At 57.1% G+C, this 21,399-nt stretch overlaps 1 protein-coding gene and 1 non-coding gene across 2 annotated transcripts; both read left to right on the forward strand.

The window, feature by feature from the left end:
- The first annotated feature begins 6,164 nt into the window (after positions 1-6,164).
- Positions 6,165-6,237, forward strand: TRNAR-CCU (transfer RNA arginine (anticodon CCU)). Its single transcript has one exon. It is a non-coding gene; the product is annotated as a tRNA-Arg (tRNA).
- A 1,060-nt stretch (positions 6,238-7,297) lies between these two features.
- Positions 7,298-21,115, forward strand: LINGO3 (leucine rich repeat and Ig domain containing 3). Its single transcript, XM_061422782.1, has 2 exons — positions 7,298-7,371; positions 19,291-21,115. Exon 2 carries the CDS (start codon positions 19,337-19,339, stop codon positions 21,113-21,115), a length of 1,779 nt encoding a protein of 592 aa, XP_061278766.1. The 5' UTR covers positions 7,298-7,371; positions 19,291-19,336.
- The last annotated feature ends 284 nt before the right edge of the window (positions 21,116-21,399 follow it).

Consider the following 21,399-nt stretch of genomic DNA (forward strand, 5'->3'; position numbering starts at 1 on the left):
CGCCGGTATAAATCCCCAGTGGCCGGCCACCCCGCCTGCCAGCCCACCATGCTCTCAAGAGGCAGCCCACTGACCCCGGCCCGGATCCCGCCCTTCCAGCTCCCAGCCCACAGTCAGCGCCCTTGGAGCACCAGCCGGGGGCTGCAGCCATCAGACGGGGGACCTGTCCTGCTCCACGTGCCCACGGTCACTGCAGCCTACAGGTTCCAGGTGCTGGCCCAGAGGCCCCAGGTGCTGTCTGCTGAGGCCCCGCTCTGGGGGACATCACCAGAGATCCCTGCAGACTGCAGCTGGAGCCCGGACCAAACCGAGATTCCCGGCACACCGCCCCATGGCAGATTCCAGAATCTCTCGAAGGTGAACAGGATCTTGACCCTGCTGACGGTCAGCCCTGCCCCTCCCTCACTGCCTTGTCCCCTGAACGGCTTTAGTGACAGGATGGGCTGATGTGTACCTGCTTCACTCAGCTCTTGTTCACTCAGCTGCCACCAGTCCCAAACCCTTTCATTATCCCCACTCACAGATGAGGAAGCTAAGGTCCAGAGAGGTCAACCAACGTGTCCTGGGTCACACAGCCGGGGTTCTAGCCCAGAGGTGGGCTGCCTCCAGCACCATCTGCCCCCCATGTCCCTCTTGTGTTCGGAAGCCCATCATGTGGGTGCAGAAAGTAAGACCCAAAGCTGGATGTGTGTGTGGGGGGCACACATTGGGAGGGGAAAGCCCTGGATGCATAAAGGGGGGCACATATTGGGAGGGGAAGGCACTGGAGGAACTGGGAAGAAACAGACTCCCCTGCTCTCACAATCCAGGTCTGCCACCCACAGCCCCTGGAGCCCTCACTCCAACCCGGAGCACCAGGGACACCGCAGAGCCCTGCAGCCCCCCAGGGTGATCCGGGCATGGCTGTCCACCCCCAGGGTCCTGGCCAGTGACACAGGAGAGGACTCCAGTTCCGCGTGGACATGGATGTAAAACTAAGAAGTTTTGGTCAACTTTGCAAATGGGGGGTTGGGTGGAGAAGGGGTCTTCGATCCCTGGGGCTGTTGGTTTAAGCTCAGGCTCGCCCAGGTGAGACTGACGATGCCCCTGCCCCGGGGGTCTGGCCCTCCTGCTTCCCACTTCCCCCTGCAGCTCCAATCCCACCTGGAGCCTCCACTATCCACAGAAATAGGTCCCCCTGACACCTCCTCATCAGACTGGGAGCTTCGTGGGGGTAGGCTCTGATGCTCAATAAACGTCCTCTGCTGGCGAGCACATGTCTTCTCATGCTTCCTGCTTATGTTCAGGGCCCAGGTCAGCTCCCTGACTCCCCACCCCTAACCAGCACCCACCCACCCTGTCCCCAGCCATGCTGACCCTAGCCAGCAGGGGTCAGGGCTTACCTAGGAATGAAGAACCCAGACGGAAAACACCATTCCTGGTTTGTAGATGAGGCTGTGTGTGTGTTGGGGCGGGAGGGGGGCTGGTGGAGAGGCAGGGAAATAAGGGTGTGGGCGAGGCTGACCAGGAGCCTGAAATCAGGACAGATATGCCTTTGGACTCCACCTTGTCGCTGGGAAATTCTGACCTTTCCTGGACCCCATTGCCCCCAAAGTACACATCCACACCTACTGCATGTCTTAGAGGAACCCCAAATTAACGTGCCCCAAGCTGCCTGGAGAATCCCAGGGACGGGAGAGCCTGGTGTGCTGCCCTCTATGGGGTCGCACAGAGTCAGACACGACTGAAGCGATTTAGCAGCAAGCTGATACTCCCCCTTCCTCCGGCTGCCTCCACAGCTATCCCCACCCCAAGATTCATCCCCACAACTCTTTGAATAGTCCAGGTCCAAAAAACCCTGGGGTCACCCTTGACAAGTACTGACAACTCTACTTCAGAATTGATCCCAAAACTTTTTTTTTTTTTTTCTTTTTAATGTGTTGTTGGATTCTGATTGCTAGAATTTTGTTAAGGATTTTTGCATCTATGTTCATCAGTGATATTGGCCTGTAGTTTTCTTTTTTTGTGGGATCTTTGTCAGGTTTTAGGAACAAATTACACTAATCCAGCTTCAGGAACCTGGGGAGGAAGGAACACTCCCTAACTGCTACATGAGGGCAGTATAAGCAAAATCTGTCAAAAAAAAAAAAAAACAATGCAGAAAAAAGAAAACCACAAACCAATATCCCTCATGAATACAGATGCGATACATATGAAATCTAGAAAGATGATACTGATGGAGCTATTTGCAGGGCAGCAATGGAGACCCAGGGGCTTTCCAGATGGTGCTAGTGGTAAGAAACCTGCCTGCCAATGCAGGAGATGCAGGTTCAATCTTGGGTCAGGAAGATCTCCTGGAGGAGGTCATAGCAGCCCACTCCAGTATTCTTGCCTGGAGAACCCTGTGGACAGAGGAGCCTAACGGGCTACAACCCATGGGGTCCCAAAGAGTCAGACATGACTGAAATGACTTAGCACAAAATGGAGATGCAGACATAGAGAACAGGCCTATGGACACAGGAGGGTGGGAGGAAGAAGAGGAGGGGACGGAGAGAGTAGCACGGAAGCATATACACTACCATATGTGAAACAGACAGCCAATGGGAATTTGCTGTGTGACTCAGGGAACCCACACCAGGGCTCTGTAACAACCTAGAGGGCTGGGAAGGGATGGGAGGTGGGAGTGAGGTTCAAGAGAAAGCGGACATACATGTACCTGTGACTGATTCATGTCGATGTCTGGCAGAAATCAATGCAATATTGTAAAGCAATTATCCTTCCATTAAATATAAATAATTTAAAAATACAGATGCAAGGATCTTTCACAAAACATCAGTAGATTGGATCCCAAGGATTGTACGTCATGACCACAGAGTATGGCCAATGCCAGGAATGCCATGTTGGTTTAACACTGGAAAATCTGTGAATGGGATTCACTTCATTGACACAAGAAAGGAGAAAAACCCTACGCCCGTTTTTTTCATACCTGCAGAAGAAGCATCTGACAAAATTCAACACTCAATTCAGGTTGAAATCTTGGGGAATAGAAAGAGGGAATTTCCTCAACCTGATAAAGGTCATCTGTGAAAAACTGACAGCTGACATTACCACAAATGGTGAAAACCTGATAGCTTTCCCCCTAAGACCAGGAGCAAGGAAAGGATGTCCATTGTCATCTTGGACATTGTACTTGAGAGCCTGAACAGTATGAAAGGACAGGAAAATGAAATTAATGATAAATGTCAGAAAGGAAGAACTAAGGAAATTCCCTGGTAGCCCAGGGGGCTAAGACTCCATGCTCCCAATGCAGGGGGCTGGGTTCCATCCCTGCTCAAGGAACTAGATCCCACATGCCACAACTAAGACCCAGCACAGCCAAATAAATATTTTTTAAAAAAGAAGAAAGGAGGAACTAAGATGAGCCCTATTTGCAAAATCTGAAACTGCTTACTACTGCTAGATTTACTTGCTGAAAATCCTTGCAAGTGATTCAGGCCCCAGGCCCCAGTGGGTGATTCAGGCCCCAGGACCCTGCAACTAGATCATGATGGTGCCTGCTGTGGGTTCCCTTGGCTGCAGTCAGATAGGTCAATTCAACCAAAAAAGAGCTGGGTTTTGGTAAGCTCCATGGGGCACATGCAAGGAGGCCCTGAGGAGACTGTTTATCATAACCATATCAGGGACCTACGCTTACTTGGGACTTGGGGGCTGCCACCGAGGGCCCACCTTACTCAGGAATTAGTGTCAGTTTGAGGCCCCTGTGTGGCCACACAGAAAAGCTGCAGAAGCCCCAGTGCCATGTCTGGGAAGCCCTCCAGCCTGTGCCTTCACTGGGCTCTCTGCTGTTGGGCCGTTCCCACCCTCTGCAACTCTGAGAGCTTGTCCTGCTGGCTTTGGGCCCCTTTGTTCAGTGGGAGCATCCCCACGCACAGCCCGAGGAAACGTTGACTCAGTAAATAACACCACTGTTTATTGTGGGTCGGGTAGACCCGTAAACAGCACAGGCCCGTGTCAACCTCCTAGAGGTCCCAGCAGGGACCTACCTGGGGTAGCCCCTGGGGTCTGGAGTCCAGGGCCTCAATCCTTCTGCACTCTTGTCTCCCAGAAACCCAGGATTCCACTCCCAATACAGTGGGAAAGCCACTTGTCCGAGGCCACAGCTGAGCTCCCCAGGCCATGTGACCCCTGCTTCCCCTGGCCCCGACTGCCAGTCCTATACATCTCACCAGAGAAAGGAAAGAAGAGAAGGCCTTTAATCTTAGAAATCATTACTGTTGCCTAAGGGGTCCTGCGGGCTTTCCCAGGTACGAGGACACAGGACGGGGAGAGTCAGGGCCCTGCTGCACCCACAGCTGGGGGGGTACACGGGGTGCTAGGGAAGCCCCTGGGGCTGGCAGCCACCTCCAGACCCCCTGCCCAACCTACAGCTCCCCCATCTGGAACCGCCTTCTCCTCCCAGGGGTCTGTCTCCATGGCAACATCCCCATCACAGGTGTTCGTAACCTTGGCAACCAGGTACTGCCACCCCACCACCTGGGAGGCTGGAATCCTTAGCTACACCCCGTTCCCACACCCACCTCTGCCCCCATGGCAGCATCCCGCTGGGGATGCTGGGCCCAGAGAGGCCATTCAGTGGCTAAGCCCACCTCCGTGTCCCTGCTAAATGCAATAGAACAGCAATGCCAATGTGCACATTCTTGCCGGTCACTGAGGGTCTACTACATGCTCCCGGGCTCCCTCTCAGTATACGGAACAGGCTGACACTGACCAAGAATGGAGAGATGATAAGACAGTGGTTTCAGGCAGCAACAGACACTTCCCCACTCAGACCCCCCCAGAACCCCCACTTCCAGGGGCAAAACCTATAGCCCTCAGCATCACTGGACCATTTGTTTATTCAGCCAGCATTTACTGGACACCTACTCTGTGTCTACTGGAGCCATTCCACAGCAGAAAAGAAGGAAAAGCCCATGATTAACAGGATAAATCAGTAAATTACATGGTGTCTTAAGTGGGGAGAGTGCCGAGGAGGCAGGGAGGGGACAGAGGAGGCAAGGGGTGGAGACATGAGTCAGGAAGGGGTGAGACGGGATGGTGGCTGGGAGAAAGGTGCTGCCATGGAGGGAAGAGCCATGCAAAGGTCCTGAGGTGGGCAGCGTCCAAGGCCTCATCCCGCCCTTCAGCTAGGCTTCTGGAGCAATGAATGAGAGCTGGGCAGGGCCACTGAGAGCCCTGGTTTTCCCCTGTGTCGTTGAGTGGAGTCCTTTCAATCCTAGAAGATGGGTATACAGTTTGAGTCTCCATTTTACAGATGTGGAAACTGAGGCTGGAGGGGAGTCTCCCACAGTTCCACAGCTTGGAAGTGGGTTCCAATCTTGGCCACCACATCAGTAACCCCTCCCCCCTGCAGGACTCATCTCAAGAGCCCCTTCCTTGGAAGAGCATGACTGACTCCCACCCTAGATTGGGTACCGGCTCTCTGCTGAGTTTCCCACCACACTCTTTCGTGACTGTCTCACTGGTCTGCTCCCCCAGGACCATGGCGAGCCCCCTGCTGCATCTCCTCCTTCTGGCACTTGACCTGGTACACAGTAGGTGCTCAATAAACACTTTCCTCTAAGAGCCCTGGGTGGCAATTACCAGAACCTCATTTCACAGGAGACAGAAGCTCAGAGAGGGAAAGTGACTGCCCCAAGATTACACAGCCTCTACAGCAGTGATTCCTCTGTGGGGGCTGGGCTGCCCTTGGGGATGGAGAACCACCAGGGAGGGGACCCCATGTCCTCCTCTTGGACCTCTGCAGGCCAGGAAAGGATCCGTCCTCTTGTCCCTTGGGTACCTGGCCTGCAGCCTCCCGCGATGCAGTTTCTGGGCCTCAGGCCAATGCGACAGTCTGGGAACGGAGCCTGCTTGAGTCACAGGTGGCTGAGTTGACGCCAAGCCACCATGGGAGCAGCTAGGAGAGAGCACAGAGGGTGGGAAGGGCTGGGGGTGGGATCTTGCAAGGTTACACACCTAGCCTCCTGGAGCAGCCAGGCCCACCTTGAGCCCCTCGCTTGGGAAAGATGGCATCTTTGAGCCTCAGCTTGCTGATTTGTGAAATGGGTATAATCAGCCTCCACCTGTAACGGGTGGGGCTGCAGCAAACACCAGAGGGCTCATGTTAAGAACAGAGCCCAGGGACTTCCCTGGTGGTCCAGTGGCTAAGACTCCACACTCCTGATGCAGGAGGCCCTGGTTCGATTCCTGGCCAGGGAACTAGATCCCACGTGCTACAACTAAGACCCAGTGCAGCCAAATAAACACAAAATAAACATTAAAAAGAAAAAAGAAGAGCCCAGCATATAGTGAGCATTCAGTAATCTTGCTACTGATTATGTCTTAGCATGATGGTTGGGGAGGTTGGGAGGTGCCCCCGTCCTCTGCCCCTGAGCCCCCCACACTGGAGTACCATCTACCTCCCACCCCAGACGCCACAGCATGAGCTCCCTAAATGGGGCCAACCCCGGGCAGGCCCAGTACCAGGGAAGCAGGAAACTACATACAGCACAGTATGTAAAAGTGAGAGTCATTCTTTCCACTAACATCCACTGAGCAGGCTGCTGCATAAACACGAGTAATTACACACTGGCCAAGAAGGATGCAGGGAAAGGCAGAGGGAACAGTAAGGGGAAAGGCCCTGAGCCCGGCAGGGCCCTCTTGGTGTGTTCAAAGAGGAGCAAGGGGACCTTCCGGGGAAGGAGTGAGGCACGAGTGGGACGGCGGGAGGAAGGCACGGGTACCGAAAATCCAGAAACATACACCACGTTAAGACACGAATCCAGGTTCAATAGGGAGCCATAGTCAATTCCAGAGGCCAGTGGTTAAGCAGCCTCTGCGACCTGTATGGGGAATGGGCCTGGAGGGCTGGCAGGAGCGGAAGAGGCTGGGGCAGGGGTCCAGGTGTCAGGTGCTGGAGACCCGGAGTCGGGGCAGCGAGGAGGGGCAGATGCCAGACAAGCGCAGATGGGGAGCCGTGCGCTTCCCGCACCGCAGCCTCTGCAGGTCCATAAAGGCCCGGGTCCGCAGGCGGGTGTGCACGGGGCAGCACACGCCGCCAGAGCCTGGACGCCCTGCCCCCGCCCGCCGCCCTGGCGCGCGTCCCGGCACCTGCGCGCACGTGTCCTCGCTTCCTGCAGCCCCGCACACCTGCGGTTGGGGCGCCGCGCACCCCAGCCGGCGGGCCGCGCGCACGGCGGAGCGCAGTCCCGCGAGCCGAGGAGGGCGGCGGCGGGCACGCGCCGGTGGGGGCGCGCACGGCGGACCCGGGAGGCGGCGGTGGCGGCGGCTCCTGTCGGCTCCGGGCGGCCCCCGCGCCGTAGCCCGCGCCGTGTCTACGGCAGAGCCGCCCAGGTGAGTGTCCGCGCAGGGCCCGGTGACCCCGCACCACCTGCGCGCCATAGCCCCCACGCGCGCCCCCCATCCTCGCCTGGGGGGCCACTCTTCCTGAGCGCCTCTCCCGGGTGCGTTGCTCCTCACCAGGCCCCCAGCGCTCCCCCTGGAAACTTTGGGGGGCCAGTCGCCATGCTGAGGTCCCCCTGTCCCTTCCCGGGGCGCCGAGGAGCAAGGAGCCTGGTGATCGTCTCTCTGGAGGCAGTGGGGACGCCTGGAGGCATGCGCTCCCCTCCAAAGGGGGTTAGGATGGGGCACTGGCTGGGTCTGGGAACCGGGGACGGTCGGGTCCGGAGCCTTTCCGCCCTCCCTTCCGGCGAAGTCTGGTCCACCCTGGGGGGCTGCGCCAAGAAGGCGAAGGAGGCGTTGACACCAGGACCTGCTGCATCGCTGGGCTGGGGACAGTCCAGCCAGGTGGGAGGATTTGGGAGCACAGGGCCAGGCCCCCTGCCCCGCGGGCCTGTGTCCAGTCAGCAGCAAGGGTGGGGTGGGGGCTTCTCTCTGTCCCCTGAAGCTTGGCATAGGTGCCTCCCAGGGCCTGGCCTGGGAGGCCACTGAGCCCCATTCAACAAGTTGGGGAGGGCCGCACCTTGTGCCTTGATCCCAGTGCAGGAAAAGACCTGGTCCTTATTTTCCAGACCACGTGCCCCAGGCACTAACAGTACAGGCACCCCAGCCCCCCAGTTCTGAGGAATAAGGACTTCTGGGGTTTGTGCCCAGGAGCCTGCATTGTTAACAAGCAGTCCCCGGTGAATCCACGCTTGTACAGAAATGGTTGAGAACCTCTTGCTTCTGGCGGGGGCGTGGGGAGGGGGTGTCTGCGGCAGCATGGCAGCAGACAGAGGGACCATCTGGGGTTTGATCGGGGTGGGGGGAGGACCTTCAGGGAGAGTAGGGCTGTAAAACCTGGAGCAACACAGGAGGGCTCCCTGGAGGAGGTGTGGAGGCTGGGAAGGCTGTGGTGTGTGAGTACCCAGAGGCAGAGGACAGACCCACAGAGGGTCTCTGTGGGTGAGGTTGGTGGAAGCCAGGTGCAGGCAGGTAGGGAGAGGTCTGGAGCCGTCGGGCTGTGAGTGTCTTGCCTTGCTCCATTCCCCCTCTGAGCCAGAGTGGCAGCCATCTGAGACAGGATCTGAGTTGGAAGACCCCGTAGGCTTCCCCCACAGGTGCGACTCCTCCTCCTTCTACCTGGATGGCATGGGGTGGGAAGGGGCCATCCACCATGAGATGAGGGCTCGAAAGGGCTAAAGCCAGACTTCCTCAGCCTGCCTCTCTGTTTCCCATCCTCACTGGTGACTTCTGACAAAAGACAGCCCTTCTGTGAGCTCCAGTTTTGAGATGGACATCAACGCAGGGTGTAAGAAATGCAGGTGCGTTGAGCCCCCAGCATGGGGCTGCCACAAGCCAGATATTGTGTGATGGCAGGGCAGCCATGATCATCCCCACTGTTAACACAGCAGCTCGGCCTCAGTGTGTTCATCTGTAGAATGGGGGTGGCTGCTCCCAGCCACCCCCACAGGACGCCCAGGATCCGAAGGTACCTTGCTGAGTGGGAATATAAAGCAGGTCTCTGGTGTCAGCTTGATTTCTCTTCCCACAAGGCTGTCATTCCCAGGTGCCCCTGAGTCATCACCTACTCACCAGGTGGAGAGCCTCTCAGAGAACTCTCTAAGCAAAGCTCGCTCCAGGTGGGCCCATGGCGAGCTGCCCACTACCATGTGCCAATCCTGGGCCTCTGAAAAGGACCTTCCAATAGGGCTCTGGGATTCAGTGAAAGGCAGCTGGCATTGGACCAGGGTTCAAATGTTGACTCTCAAGCTGAGTGCTGCCAGGTGAACTGGGGACCACTCTGACCCTCAGTCTCGTTTTCTCCAAGTGGGCTTCACTGTTACCACCTTTGGGACTGGGCTGGGCTGAGTGGCTGTGGTAGATGGTAGACATTCAAAACGTGGTTCTAGAGGCCTCACCTGCCAAAGGCGGTCAAGGAAAGTGGGTCGGGAGGCCCCCCAGTCCCCTGAAGGGTTAAAAGGGACTAATGGCTGACAGAGACTAATTAGAACTTAATGAATTGTCGTGGATGAAAGTCCCGGAAGGGCCAGATCTAGGACGAAGGATACACCAGTCCTGAAGGGGTCGGCAGTATGTCCCCAAAAACGGGCCTCAGAGGGCTGCATGCTGCTTGGGGCCGGGCCCCACCTCCCAAGTCCATCTGGAAGCCTGAACAGGGAACACTTTGAGGGCCCACCAAACAACACTGCCCTGGGTCCCTCTGGCCCCAGTTGTGGTGGGGGAGGGGGAGGGGACAGAGGGGCCAGCTGCAGCTGCATCTATTCACCCCCCTCCCTGTCCTCCTATGGGTTTAGCTGCTTCCTTCAGGGGGCTTGGCTCAGTCTCACCCAAAGCAGTGTTCAGCATCCCCCAGCCTGGGAGGGAACGGGACAACATGTCCCATGTGTCTGTGGGGGCAAAGCTCTCTCCGTGGGGTGGGGCAGGGAGGAGTTGGGCTGCCTCTGATCCTGGGGTGGGGCCCCGGCAACCCCAGCCACCACCCCACCGCCTGGGTTAAGAACTTCATGATAAATTTGGGTTAAGCCTGCTGGGGGCTCTGGAGAGGAGGGTCTCTGTCTGTCTGTTGCCCTGGACGGACAGATTTTGAGTTCCTCCCCCAGATAGCTTCCTGCACTGCTGCTGATACTGATGGCAGATACTGCGGGGAGCAGGGCCCCCTCCCCCTCCCAGCCCCCAGAGCGGGCGTACAGCTCCGCAGAGGCCTCCGCCCACCTCCTCTTCAAATCTGCAAAGACCCTGCGCAGGGCTCCCAGGGGTGCTGCCACAGACTGCCACAAACCTAGTGCTCAAACCACACACATTGATTCTCTCACAATCCTGCAGATCAGGAGTCCAGCTCGGGCCTCACACAGCTAAACCCAGGCGTGGGCAGGGCTGGTCCCTCCGGAGGCTCCTGGGAAGCACCGGCTCCTGTCTTTTCCAGCTTCTAGAGGCGCCTCATCCCTGGCTCATGGCCCCTGCCTCCATCCTCACAGTCAGCAGCCCAACCTCTCCCATATCTCTGTGCCTCTGACCCTCCTGCCTTCCTCTTATAAGGACACTGTGATGACACTGGGCCCCCTGGGAATCCACAATTGTCCCCACCTCAGGGTGAACCGATCAACATCCTTAATTTCATCCCTCTTTGCCACATAAAGTAACATTTGTAGGTTCCACGGCTCAGGCTGTGGGCATCTTTGGAGGGGCCGTTCTTTGGCCGACCTTGTTATTCTCTGTTGCACCATCCACACGTGGCCTCCGGTACTCTTTCTTCTCTTTATCACCTATGGATGACTGGCAGGGATTCCGTCTGTATTTTTCAAAGCTGTTTCCCTTAAGAACTAGAACAGTGCATGGTACACAGAAGGTGCCCATTAAATGCATGTGGAATGAATGGCTGAGAGCAGAACAAGGCCTGGGACTCAGGGCACCTGACCCCAGCCAGCACCCAGTGGAGACTTTTCCGAAGACCCCAGGTTATAAAGTACCCTCTCTCTATGAGTTCTCACCTGCTACTCAGTCAGTGCCTGGAGGGCGGTTGTTGGTCACCTGAGTCCCTTTTGCAGAACAGGAAGCTGAGGTTCAGCGCTTTACAAGTCTCTTCCAAGGTAGTCAGGGGTAGGCTCCCGTGGGGACCCTGGAGATCTCGTCCTGTTGCTGAAATCTCTCTGCTTCCCTCATTGGCCCACGGAGCACCCAGCTCTGTGCATGCTGGTGGTGGGGGGTAGAGAAGGAACTGACGTGGTCCCCACCCTCAGGATAGCGCTGTCCAGGAGGGTGACTGTCCAGGTTCATGTGATGTAGGGTGACAGGCCCAGAACACACAAACCCAGATGCATCTTCAGATGCCAACTCAGCTCCATCATGTTCCTTCTCAAACCTCCCCCACAGCTTGCCATCACTCTCTGAATCAAGTCCCTACACCTCACTGTGGGTTCAGCACCCTGCATGGTTCCACCCTTGCCAACCCCAACTCCCAGCCCCAAACTCAGATGTGCCCTCAGCCTCCAGTCACTCCCCATTTCTGTCCTCCAAGCACCAGCCCTTCCCCCCTACCTCAGGGCCTTCACCCTGGCGGGCCCCTCCACCCAGAACACCATCTCCCAGCCTTCCTCCTGGCTCACTGCTGCCCACCCACCCCCACTCAAGACTCAACTCAGACACACCTTTCCAGCCATGCTGGACAAAGCATCAGACCATAGCAGACCCCTGCTTCTCCCAAACGATATACTTCACGGATGTGTTTGCATCTCTTGCCTGCTTGCCTGCCCCACGTGATGCTCAGTAAGAGAAGCAGACATGGAAGGACACACAGGGTGTGATTCCACTGATGGGAAACGTGCAGAGCAGGCAGATCCACAGACACAGAGAGTGGGTTCCTATTGTCAGGGGCTGGGAGGGAGTGACTGCTGATGGGGACAGGGCTTCTTTTGGGGGATGGAATGTTCTGGAATTAGGTAGTGGTAATGACTACACATACTTGTGAACACACCAAAAAACCACTGAACACTTGAAATAGGAAAAAAAAAGTGCCGAGGAAAGCTGGGGTGCTGCTGTGCCCCCAGCGCCCATGCTTGGCCTGCTGGGGTTTAGAGGGACAGATAGAGGTTTGGACTGTGGCTGGTAGAGCCCTGCCCCCATGGGACCTGCCCCTTGCTGGGGAAGGAGATGGGTAGGTTCTCAGCCACCGACCCCCAGGCTCTGGATCCCAAGTCTGGAAAATGAAGGTGGGGGGCCCTGGCTCTGCATGGGGGTCTGAGTATTCAGGGGGTCTGGTCTACACCATGCTCAGCATGAGCAGTGTTCAATCATATGGCAAGGAGTTTTTCTGGCATTGGCAGCCACACGGGGGCAGGGGACCCCGGAAGGGCCAGGCTGGACCCAGGGCCTTCTCCACCCCTGGCCACAGGTCATGTGCTCACTGACCCCGAAGCCTCCATAACATAGGAGGAGGGAGCCATGCTCTTAGGCAGCCCTGGGGCGTCTCAGTTCTGGCCGGCTGACACAGGGCAGCTCCTGGGTCTGCAGAGCTGGCAGAAGTCAGGGCTCCACGGAGGTGGGGGTTCCCTCGCCCTGACCCCGAGAGAGCCACGGAGAAGAGGGTATGGAGCCTTGGGTTCAAATCTCACACGTACTTCTCTCCTCTTGGGTGAGTCACTTCCCTTCCCCAGGCCTCTGCTTCCTCACTGATAACACAAACAGATAATCAGCCTGTTTCTTCCTGGGGCATCAACTGGATGCCTGCTCTGTGTCTAGCACCTTCTACAACATGGATCTTACCTGGGTGATCCTGCCCCCAGGGGACATGGGTGATGTCTGGAGACATCTGTGGTTGTCACGACTGGGGGGCTCCTGGTGTCAAGGGAGTGGGGGCCAGGAGGCTGCTCCACACCCTACAGCACCCAGGACAGCCCCCCTACACACACAGAGAATGACCTGGCCCCAAAGGTCAGCAGGGTCAAGAGATCCTCACACAACTCCAGTCCATTCTGCAGGCAGGAACACTGAAACCTGAGAAGGCAGGGTGTCTGATGAATGCTGGGGAGTGAGCTGGAGCCCATGCTGGCAGGCGGGGGCCTGGCGGTGGCAGAGCTGCAGAACAAGGTGGATCTGGGATATATTTGGAGGTGAAGCTGACTGCACCTGGGGATGGATTGGCCGGGGGTGTGAGCAAGGAGCTGCCAGGGGAGGCTGAAGTTGGGATGCTGCAGGGCCTCCGGGTAATGTCAGGGATGTGGCTCCAGTCCCTGGGGCTGGAGCTCAGAACAGACACAGGACTGGGAGTCATCAGTGAACAGATGGTGTCTAGTCCTGAGCAGACGGGAGGCGAGGCCCCAGGTGGGAGGCGGGTCCCTGGAGGGAAATGGAGGGTCTAGAGGGCAGGTGGGGACCTTGACAGCCCTGTGGGGTCACCTCCCCCAAGGCCACGGACTCACGGAGGAGGGAAGGAGCAGAGAAAGTGTGGACTCAACAGCAGCCTGTCCACACAGCCTCACTTTGCCATCCAGCACGGCCCCCACTCCACAGCCTTTGCCCACCCTGTCCTCCCTGCCCGGCCTGCCCTTCCCACCACCATCCACAGCTGGTGTTCTCACCGCCTTTCAGGAAGTAGACCTGATGCCCTGAAAACTTAGAAGTGGGACTAGAATTAGCCTCCCAGCCTAATTGGGGGCTTCCCCGGTGGCTCAGCGGTAAAGAATCCACCTGCCAATGCAGGAGATTCGGGTTTGATCCCTGGGTCAGGAAGATCCCCTGGAGAAGGGAATGGGAACCCACTCCAGTATTCTTGCCTGGGATAACCCCATGGACAGAGGAGCCTGGAGGGCTGCAGTCACGGGGTCGAAAAGAGTCAGACATGACTGAGCATGAGCACCCTACTCAGGGTCTGGGAACCTGGCCTTCTAACCCCATTGCAAGGCCCAGGCCTCCAGGCGAGGAAACAGGCCCAGAGAGGGTGACTCACTTGCTCAGGGTACCCAGCCCTTGATTATCTGAGAGCGGCAGGGATGCAGGGCATTTGGGCATCTCAACTCAGTTCCATCACCCTCAGTCCTCCCCCGAGCTCTCCCACTTCCCAGCCCCCCAACATCCAGGAACATGAGTGAACACAGCTACTGGAGGCAGTTAAGGTCCCAGGATTCCTTCCCACCATGGAGGGGCCAGAACCCTAGTTGGGGAGGCATCAGAAGCTCCAGCCCAGTTGCGAGTCCGCCCACCCCCCTGCAGAGAAGATGACAGGCCCGCCCCGGGTTGGGAGAGGCTGGAGTTCACAAACTAGGTCACAGCTGGAGTGGCCCCTGCTGGGCACCAAAGGACCAGCTGTCCTCTCATCCTGGGAGCAATTACAGCACGAGAGCTCTGAGGACACCGAGGTTTCGCTGCCTTTGGCAGGCGAGGTTCACAGAGGGCGCGTTTTTCATTGGAGGTCACACAGTGCATCAGAACCGAGGTCTCCGCAGGCCTTTCCAAGAAACTGTATCACAGTGGCTGTGCCCTAGCTTTCCTGACCTCTCGAATTGAGTACTTCCTTCCTGACATTGTTCTTAGCTGCCTCTGCAACAACTATTTTTTTTAAATTCTTTCCAACTTAAAAAATTTGGTGGGGGGACTTGCCTGGTGGTCCAGTGGTTAGGACTCTGTGCTCCCAATGCAGGGCACTTGGGCTTGATCCCTGGTCAGGCAACTAAATCCCACATACTGCAAGTAAGACTTGGCATAACCAAATAAATAAAAACTTAAAAAAAATTTTTTTTAATATTTTTTAAGTTTGTAGGTAGAAAGTCCACCTTCCTCTCTCTACAGTGCCTGCTCCCAGCCTCCTGGGCTGATCGGCCCGGTCCTGCTGCCCCCCATCTGCTAGGCCCCCTCTCTCCCTCCCTAACTCTTTGCACACCATCTTTCCTCAGTAAATTGATGATAATGATTACAATCCCCTCGACACCCTGCTGTCATCTTCCTGATTTATTCCTCTTCATTTATGGCCGCCGGAGGTAGAAGAGCCTGTATTTACCTCTTTTATTATCTGTCGGCTCCCAGAAAGCTGACCTGTTTGTCTCAGGCACTCTGTGTCCCCAGCACTTGGAAGATGCCTGGCACGGTAGACGTTTGTTGACTGACAGGTGGATGGAATCGATGAATGAGAGGAAACGAGCATTGCAGGTCCAGTGAAAACAGCGCTGTGTTTTGAATCCTAGCTGGATGAACTGCCAAGACTCTCTCCTGCCTGTTTAAAAAAGAGAGAGTGTTACAGGATTGAGCACCACCAACCTCTCCCTGAGACTAACCCCTGCCACCTCCGACGTGCTATGTGAACCTGTGCTAAGACATGTCTAACTCTCTGCAACCCCATGGGCTATAGCCTGCCTGGTTCCTCTGTCCATGGGGTTTCCCAAGCAAGAATACTGAAGTGGGTTGCCATTTCCTTCTCCAGATCTTTTCAACCCAGGAGTCCAACCCACCTCTCTTGTATCTCCTGCACTGGCAGATTCTTTACCACTGCTGCCACCTGGGAAGCCCTATGTGTACCTGAGCTGGTGACTTAAGTTGCTTTGTGCCTTGGTGTTCCCATCTGTAAAATGAGGGTGACAGTGGGGCTCCCCCCTCCCAGCGAGGATGCTGTGGGACTTAAATGGACCCATTCAGATGGCCCAGAGCAGTGGCTGCTACGGTGTTTGCCATGTGGATGAAGACAATGACCAGCTTTGAACAGCGGTTTAAGTGGCATATAAGAGAGACTGGGAGGGTACTTGAGTACTAAAAGTCACCAAGGAAGTGACATTGAAGGCCAGATCCAAATAAAGTCAGGGAGCGAGCCTTGTAGGGATGGTGGTCTGGGTATTGCCTAACATGTGCAAAGGCCCTGGGCAGGATCTCACCAGGTGTGTTGGAGAAGCAGCGAGCAGGCCTGTGCATCTGGAGCAGAGTGAGGAGAGGGAGAGGAGGAGGGGAGGGGACAGGGGTGTGAGTTCTCTCCTGCAGAAAGAAAACAGCAGGCCGCTCTGCCCCCCACCCCCACGAGGAGTCTCTTTGGGGCACTGAATGACACCAGTCATTTCCTTCTGGGGTCAGAGCTGGCGGGGCCTGGCTGCTCCGAAGCAGACCACTGAGGAGTTGTCCCCTATCCCTGGGTGACAGACAGTAACCCTTTGACCATGGGGAGTGGCCCAACCTAGGAGTGACTGCAGAGCCAGTTTAAGGTAGAAAGAGATGGATGAATAGGGGACCATTGTTTCTGTCTTGTCCCCTCGTGGGACATGGCCCCTCTGCTTGCTGTCCAGGGTAACAACATGGAAGAGAATGACCTAGAAAGACAGCCTGGGAAGGCAGCTTGCCTCGGGGAAGGATTGTGTTCCCTGCAATTCGAGGGTTGGGATTAAGGACAGTTGCAGTGGGAAAGCGGAACCAGATGCTTCTCACTCCCTCTGTCCGCCTCCCCACTGGGTTCCCCAACCAGGGTTAGAGAGCTAAGACCCATGACCTCCTGGAGACCAGGGGTGCCTTGGTTTCCTCATGGTGTGACCATCCTCTCCATGACTGCAACTCCATCCCTGCCACTCACAGTGGTGTTCATACAGTGTGTGAATCCCCGGGCATTTCGGGAGCACCTGCACAAGTGTTTATGTGCCCACCCAAATCAAGAATTGAGTTTGGTGTTTGATTTTACTTCCTGATGAATAGGCTTGTGCTGTCTGTGATTGTTTGGCAACCTCGATTCCTCCAGCCTCTTTTGGAACTACAACTCAGCCATCTTTCCTTGTGGGTGCATTCAAATCTCCCAGCATTCCACAATAACCATGCTTTATGGCTTCTTTGATCCCCTATTGATGGGCGCCTAGGTTAGTTCCATTTTTCCTCCATATAAGTAAATCTCGGCTTTCTTTCTCTACTAAGTACACATGAATCTCCTTGATTCCACAGCAGGCACAGACCCTAGCTTATTTAACCAATGCCCTCTTGATGAACCGGCTTCCCAGGTGGTAGTAGTGGGAAAGAATCTGCCTACCAATACAGGAGGTGAGAGACGAGGATTCAATCCCTGGATCAGGAAGATCCCCTGGAGTACAAAATGGCAACCCACTCCAATATTCTTGCCTAAAAAATTCCATGGGCAGAGGAGCCTGGATGGCTATAGTCCATGGGGTCACAAAGAGCTGGATGTGACTGAGCACCCACTGATGGACACTGAGATTAGTTCTAGGAGTTTTATTCCCCCCGTATACATGCACCTCCACTGTCTTTCTTCATTGGTACATAAAAGTATCCCTGTGTTTCACAGCAGGCATGGACCACAATTTATTTCCTGAATCCCCTGTAGATGGATATCTAGGTTAGTTCCAGTTTTTTGGTTTTCCAAACGACGCTGCAGCAAACCTCCTTGTTGATGCCACTCTGCTCTCGTGTGGTTTTTTTTTATGGATATATGGCTACTTGTTAAGGTCTTGTATTAGTATCCAGTAGCTGCCATAATGAAAGACCACAAATAGGGTGGCTTAAACAACAGAAAGTTACTCTCTCTGTTCTAGAGGCCAGACATTCAAAGTCAAGGTGTCAGCAGGGCTGTGCAGACTCTAGGGGTGGATCCTCCCTTGTTTCTTGCAGCTTCTGGTGCTTTCTGGCAACCCTGGTGTCTCTTGGCTTATAAATGCATCACTCCAATCTCTGCCTCCGTCGTCACATGGCCATCATTCCTGCATGTCTGCATCCAAATTTCCCCCTTTCATAAGGACACCCGTGGTTGGATCAGGGCCCACCCTACTCTGGCATGACCTCATCTTAATTTGATGACACCTGCAAAATACAAACTCTCTTCCTGGTGACGTATGATTCGCCTCTAGCATTAAGCCAACAGTTACTCCGGGCTCTGTGTCTGTTTGTTTTCACCTAAAATTCTCCAAAGGGTCCAGGCAGGCAGGAGCTGACCTCACAGGTGAGGATCTAGAGCCCAGGTCCTTGCTGGGTCAGGCCTGTGGGAACAGTGAGGAAAGAGGCAGTAGGGATGTGCTGGTGGGGGGCAGTCAGGGGAAGCCCGGGGGCTTCAGCTGCTCAGATGCTGAAAATAGCTGCCCGGCCAACAGAGCAGCTCCCTCCAGCTGCCATCTGGCTGCTCCTTCCCCACCCCTACCCACCTTGGCCCTGGGATCTGGGCTACAGCCCAGCAGAGCATGGGGGAGATGGGGGATGGAGGGCCAGCTGGCTGCCTGGAGAGATGGAGCAACTCGGAAGGCACAGATGCAGAGGCCCAGGCAATTGGCATCTGTTCCTCTGGTCCTTCCCGGTCACATCATCGGCCTCTGTAGCCCCTCCAGTGCATCTCCTGGTTCCCCACCCCCCACTCACTCCACTTGCTCCTGCTGCCTCAGGGCCTTTGCACTGGCCATTCCTCCAGCCTGGAACCATCTTTCCCTAACACCCATGGCCCTTTCCTTGTCCTCCTATGGGTCTGCATGAGCTTCCTGTGGCCAAAACAAAGTACTACAGACTGAGTGACTTAAAACAACAGAAGTCTATGCGCTCCAGCTTCTGGAGGCCACGAGTCTGAAATTCAGGTGTTGTAGGGCCATCTCCCTCTAACGGCTCCAAGGGAGGGTCCTTCATGCCTCTCCCAGCTTCTGGGAACCCCAGCCATCCTCGACTTATATAGACACATCCCTCCAGCCTCTGCCTCTGTCTTCACACAGCCTTATTCCTTCTGTGTGCATCTCTGTGCACATCCAGACTGCCATTTTGTTACAAGGACATCAGTCATTTGATTCAGGGCCAACTGAATCCAATATAAATTCATCTCAATTCATCACATCTGCAAAGAACCTATTTTCAAAGGAGGCCCCTTACAATGAATCAGGGGACTTCTACATGTATTGTGTATGTGTGTGTCTGTGTGTGCTCAGTCATGACCAACTCTTTGCAACTTCATAGACTGTAGCCTGCCAGGCTCCTCTCTCCATGCGATTCTCCAGGCAGGAATACTGGAGTGGGTAGCCATTTCCTGCTCCAGGGGATCTTGACCCAGGGACTGAATCCACATCTCTTATGTCTCCTGCATTGGCAGGCAGACTGTCTACCACTAGTGCCATCTGGGAAGCCGTGGTTCTTTTAGGGAGAACACAGATGAACCCTGTACAGGGTCTCAGCACAAATGTCACCTGTCCTTATCTGAAGTTACCCCTCTGTCCACCCTGAGCATCCACCCAGGCTGATCCCCTCACAGCCCTTGGGTAGATGCCCAGCAGTGGGATTCCGGGTCCCACGGTGGACAATTGCTTCCTGAGCACACTGGTAGGATGGGATAGGACAAGCCTGGAGTACGAGTACTAATGCTGACCCCGCCCACAGGTGCCCACGAGGATGGTGGCGTGGCCCTAGGCCCAGGCTCCGCACCATGACCTGCTGGCTGTGGGTGCTAAGCCTGCAGTTCCTGCTCCTGCCCGCGGCCCTGCCCCCCGCAGGGGGCTGCCCGGCCCGCTGCGAGTGTACGGCGCAGACGCGCGCGGTAGCCTGTCCCCGGCGCCGGTTGACTGCGGTGCCCGACGGCATCCCAGCCGAGACGCGCTTGCTGGAGCTCAGCCGCAACCGCATCCGCTGCCTGAACCCAGGAGACCTGGCCGCCCTGCCGCTACTGGAGGAGCTGGACCTGAGCGAGAACGTGATCGCGCACGTGGAGCCGGGTGCCTTCGCCAACCTGCCGCGACTGCGCGTGCTGCGCCTCCGCGGTAACCTGCTCAAGCTCATCCCGCCCGGCGTCTTCACACGCCTGGACAACCTCACGCTGCTGGACCTGAGCGAGAACAAGCTGGTCATCCTCCTGGACTACACCTTCCAGGATCTGCGCAGCCTCCGCCGGCTGGAGGTCGGCGACAACGACCTGGTGTTCATCTCGCGCCGAGCCTTCGCCGGGCTGCTGGCGCTGGAGGAGCTCACCCTGGAGCGCTGCAACCTGACAGCACTGTCAGGCGAGTCGCTGGGCCACTTGCGGGGCCTGGGCGCCCTGCGGCTGCGCCACCTGGCCATCGCCGCCCTGGAGGACCAGAACTTCCAGCGGCTCCCCGGCCTGCTGCACTTGGAGATCGACAACTGGCCGCTGCTGGAGGAGGTGGCCGCCGGCAGCCTGAGGGGGCTCAACTTGACCTCGCTGTCCGTCACACACACCAACATCACCGCCGTGCCCTCCGCCGCCCTGCGCCACCAGGCTCACCTCACCTGCCTCAACCTGTCGCACAACCCCATCAGCACGGTGCCACGCGGGTCCTTCCGCGACCTGGTGCGCCTGCGTGAGCTGCACCTGGCTGGGGCCCTGTTGGCCGTGGTGGAGCCGCAGGCCTTCCTGGGGCTGCGGCAGATTCGCCTGCTCAACCTCTCCAACAACCTGCTGTCCACGCTAGAGGAGAGCACCTTCCACTCAGTCAACACGCTGGAGACGCTGCGCATGGACGGGAACCCGCTGGCCTGCGACTGCCGCCTGCTGTGGGTCGTGCAACGCCGCAAGACCCTCAACTTCGACGGCCGCCCGCCGGCCTGCGCCACCCCAGCCGAGGTCCGCGGCGACGCGCTGCGCAGCCTGCCAGACTCGGCGCTCTTCGAGTACTTCGTGTGCCGCAAGCCCAAGATCCGCGAGCGGCGGCTGCAGCGCATCACAGCGGCCGCGGGCGCCGACGTGCGCTTCCAGTGCCGCGCCGAGGGCGAGCCGGCGCCCACCGTAGCATGGGTGACCCCGCGCCACCGCACGGTAACCGCCGCCAGCGCCGGCCGGGCGCGCGTGCTGCCGGGCGGCACGCTGCACATCCGGGACGCACGGCCGGGGGACAGCGGCACCTACACGTGCGTGGCCAGCAACGCGGGCGGCAACGACACCTACTTCGCCACCCTGAGCGTGCAGCCCGAGCCGGCCGTCAACCGGACCCCGGGCGAGGGCCGCAACGACACGCAGGTGGCCGCGCGCTTCCCGCTCGACCTCACCACTATCCTGGTGTCCACCGCCATGGGCTGCATCACCTTCCTGGGTGTCGTCCTCTTCTGCTTCCTGCTGCTCTTTGTGTGGAGCCGCGGCCGCGGGCAGCACAAGAACAACTTCTCGGTGGAGTACTCTTTCCGCAAGGTGGACGGGCCCGCCGCCGCGGCGGGCCAGGGGGGCGCCCGCAAGTTCAACATGAAGATGATATGAGAGGCCTCAGGGCCCACCGCCCGCGGCCCCAGCCGCTGCGCCTGCGCCGGAAGCAGCGTCTCCGTCTCCGTCCGAGCCCTCACCGGATGGCGGCTGGCCCATCTGAAGACCACCTATGCATCTCCCATAGGGGGCGGCCGCGAGCCGACTCCTGGCAGAACTTCCCCGTTTTTTTGTAGGGACCCAACCACAGAACTGTTTTTTCATCAGGATGCGTCTTTTGCAGAGTTTCTCAAGCGTTTTTTTCTAAGGGTGTCACCCTGTCTTCCTGCCCCTGGTGTGGT

This window comes from Bos javanicus, chromosome 7, assembly GCF_032452875.1.
Source record: "Bos javanicus breed banteng chromosome 7, ARS-OSU_banteng_1.0, whole genome shotgun sequence".
In the NCBI taxonomy this organism is placed as follows: domain Eukaryota; kingdom Metazoa; phylum Chordata; class Mammalia; order Artiodactyla; family Bovidae; genus Bos; species Bos javanicus.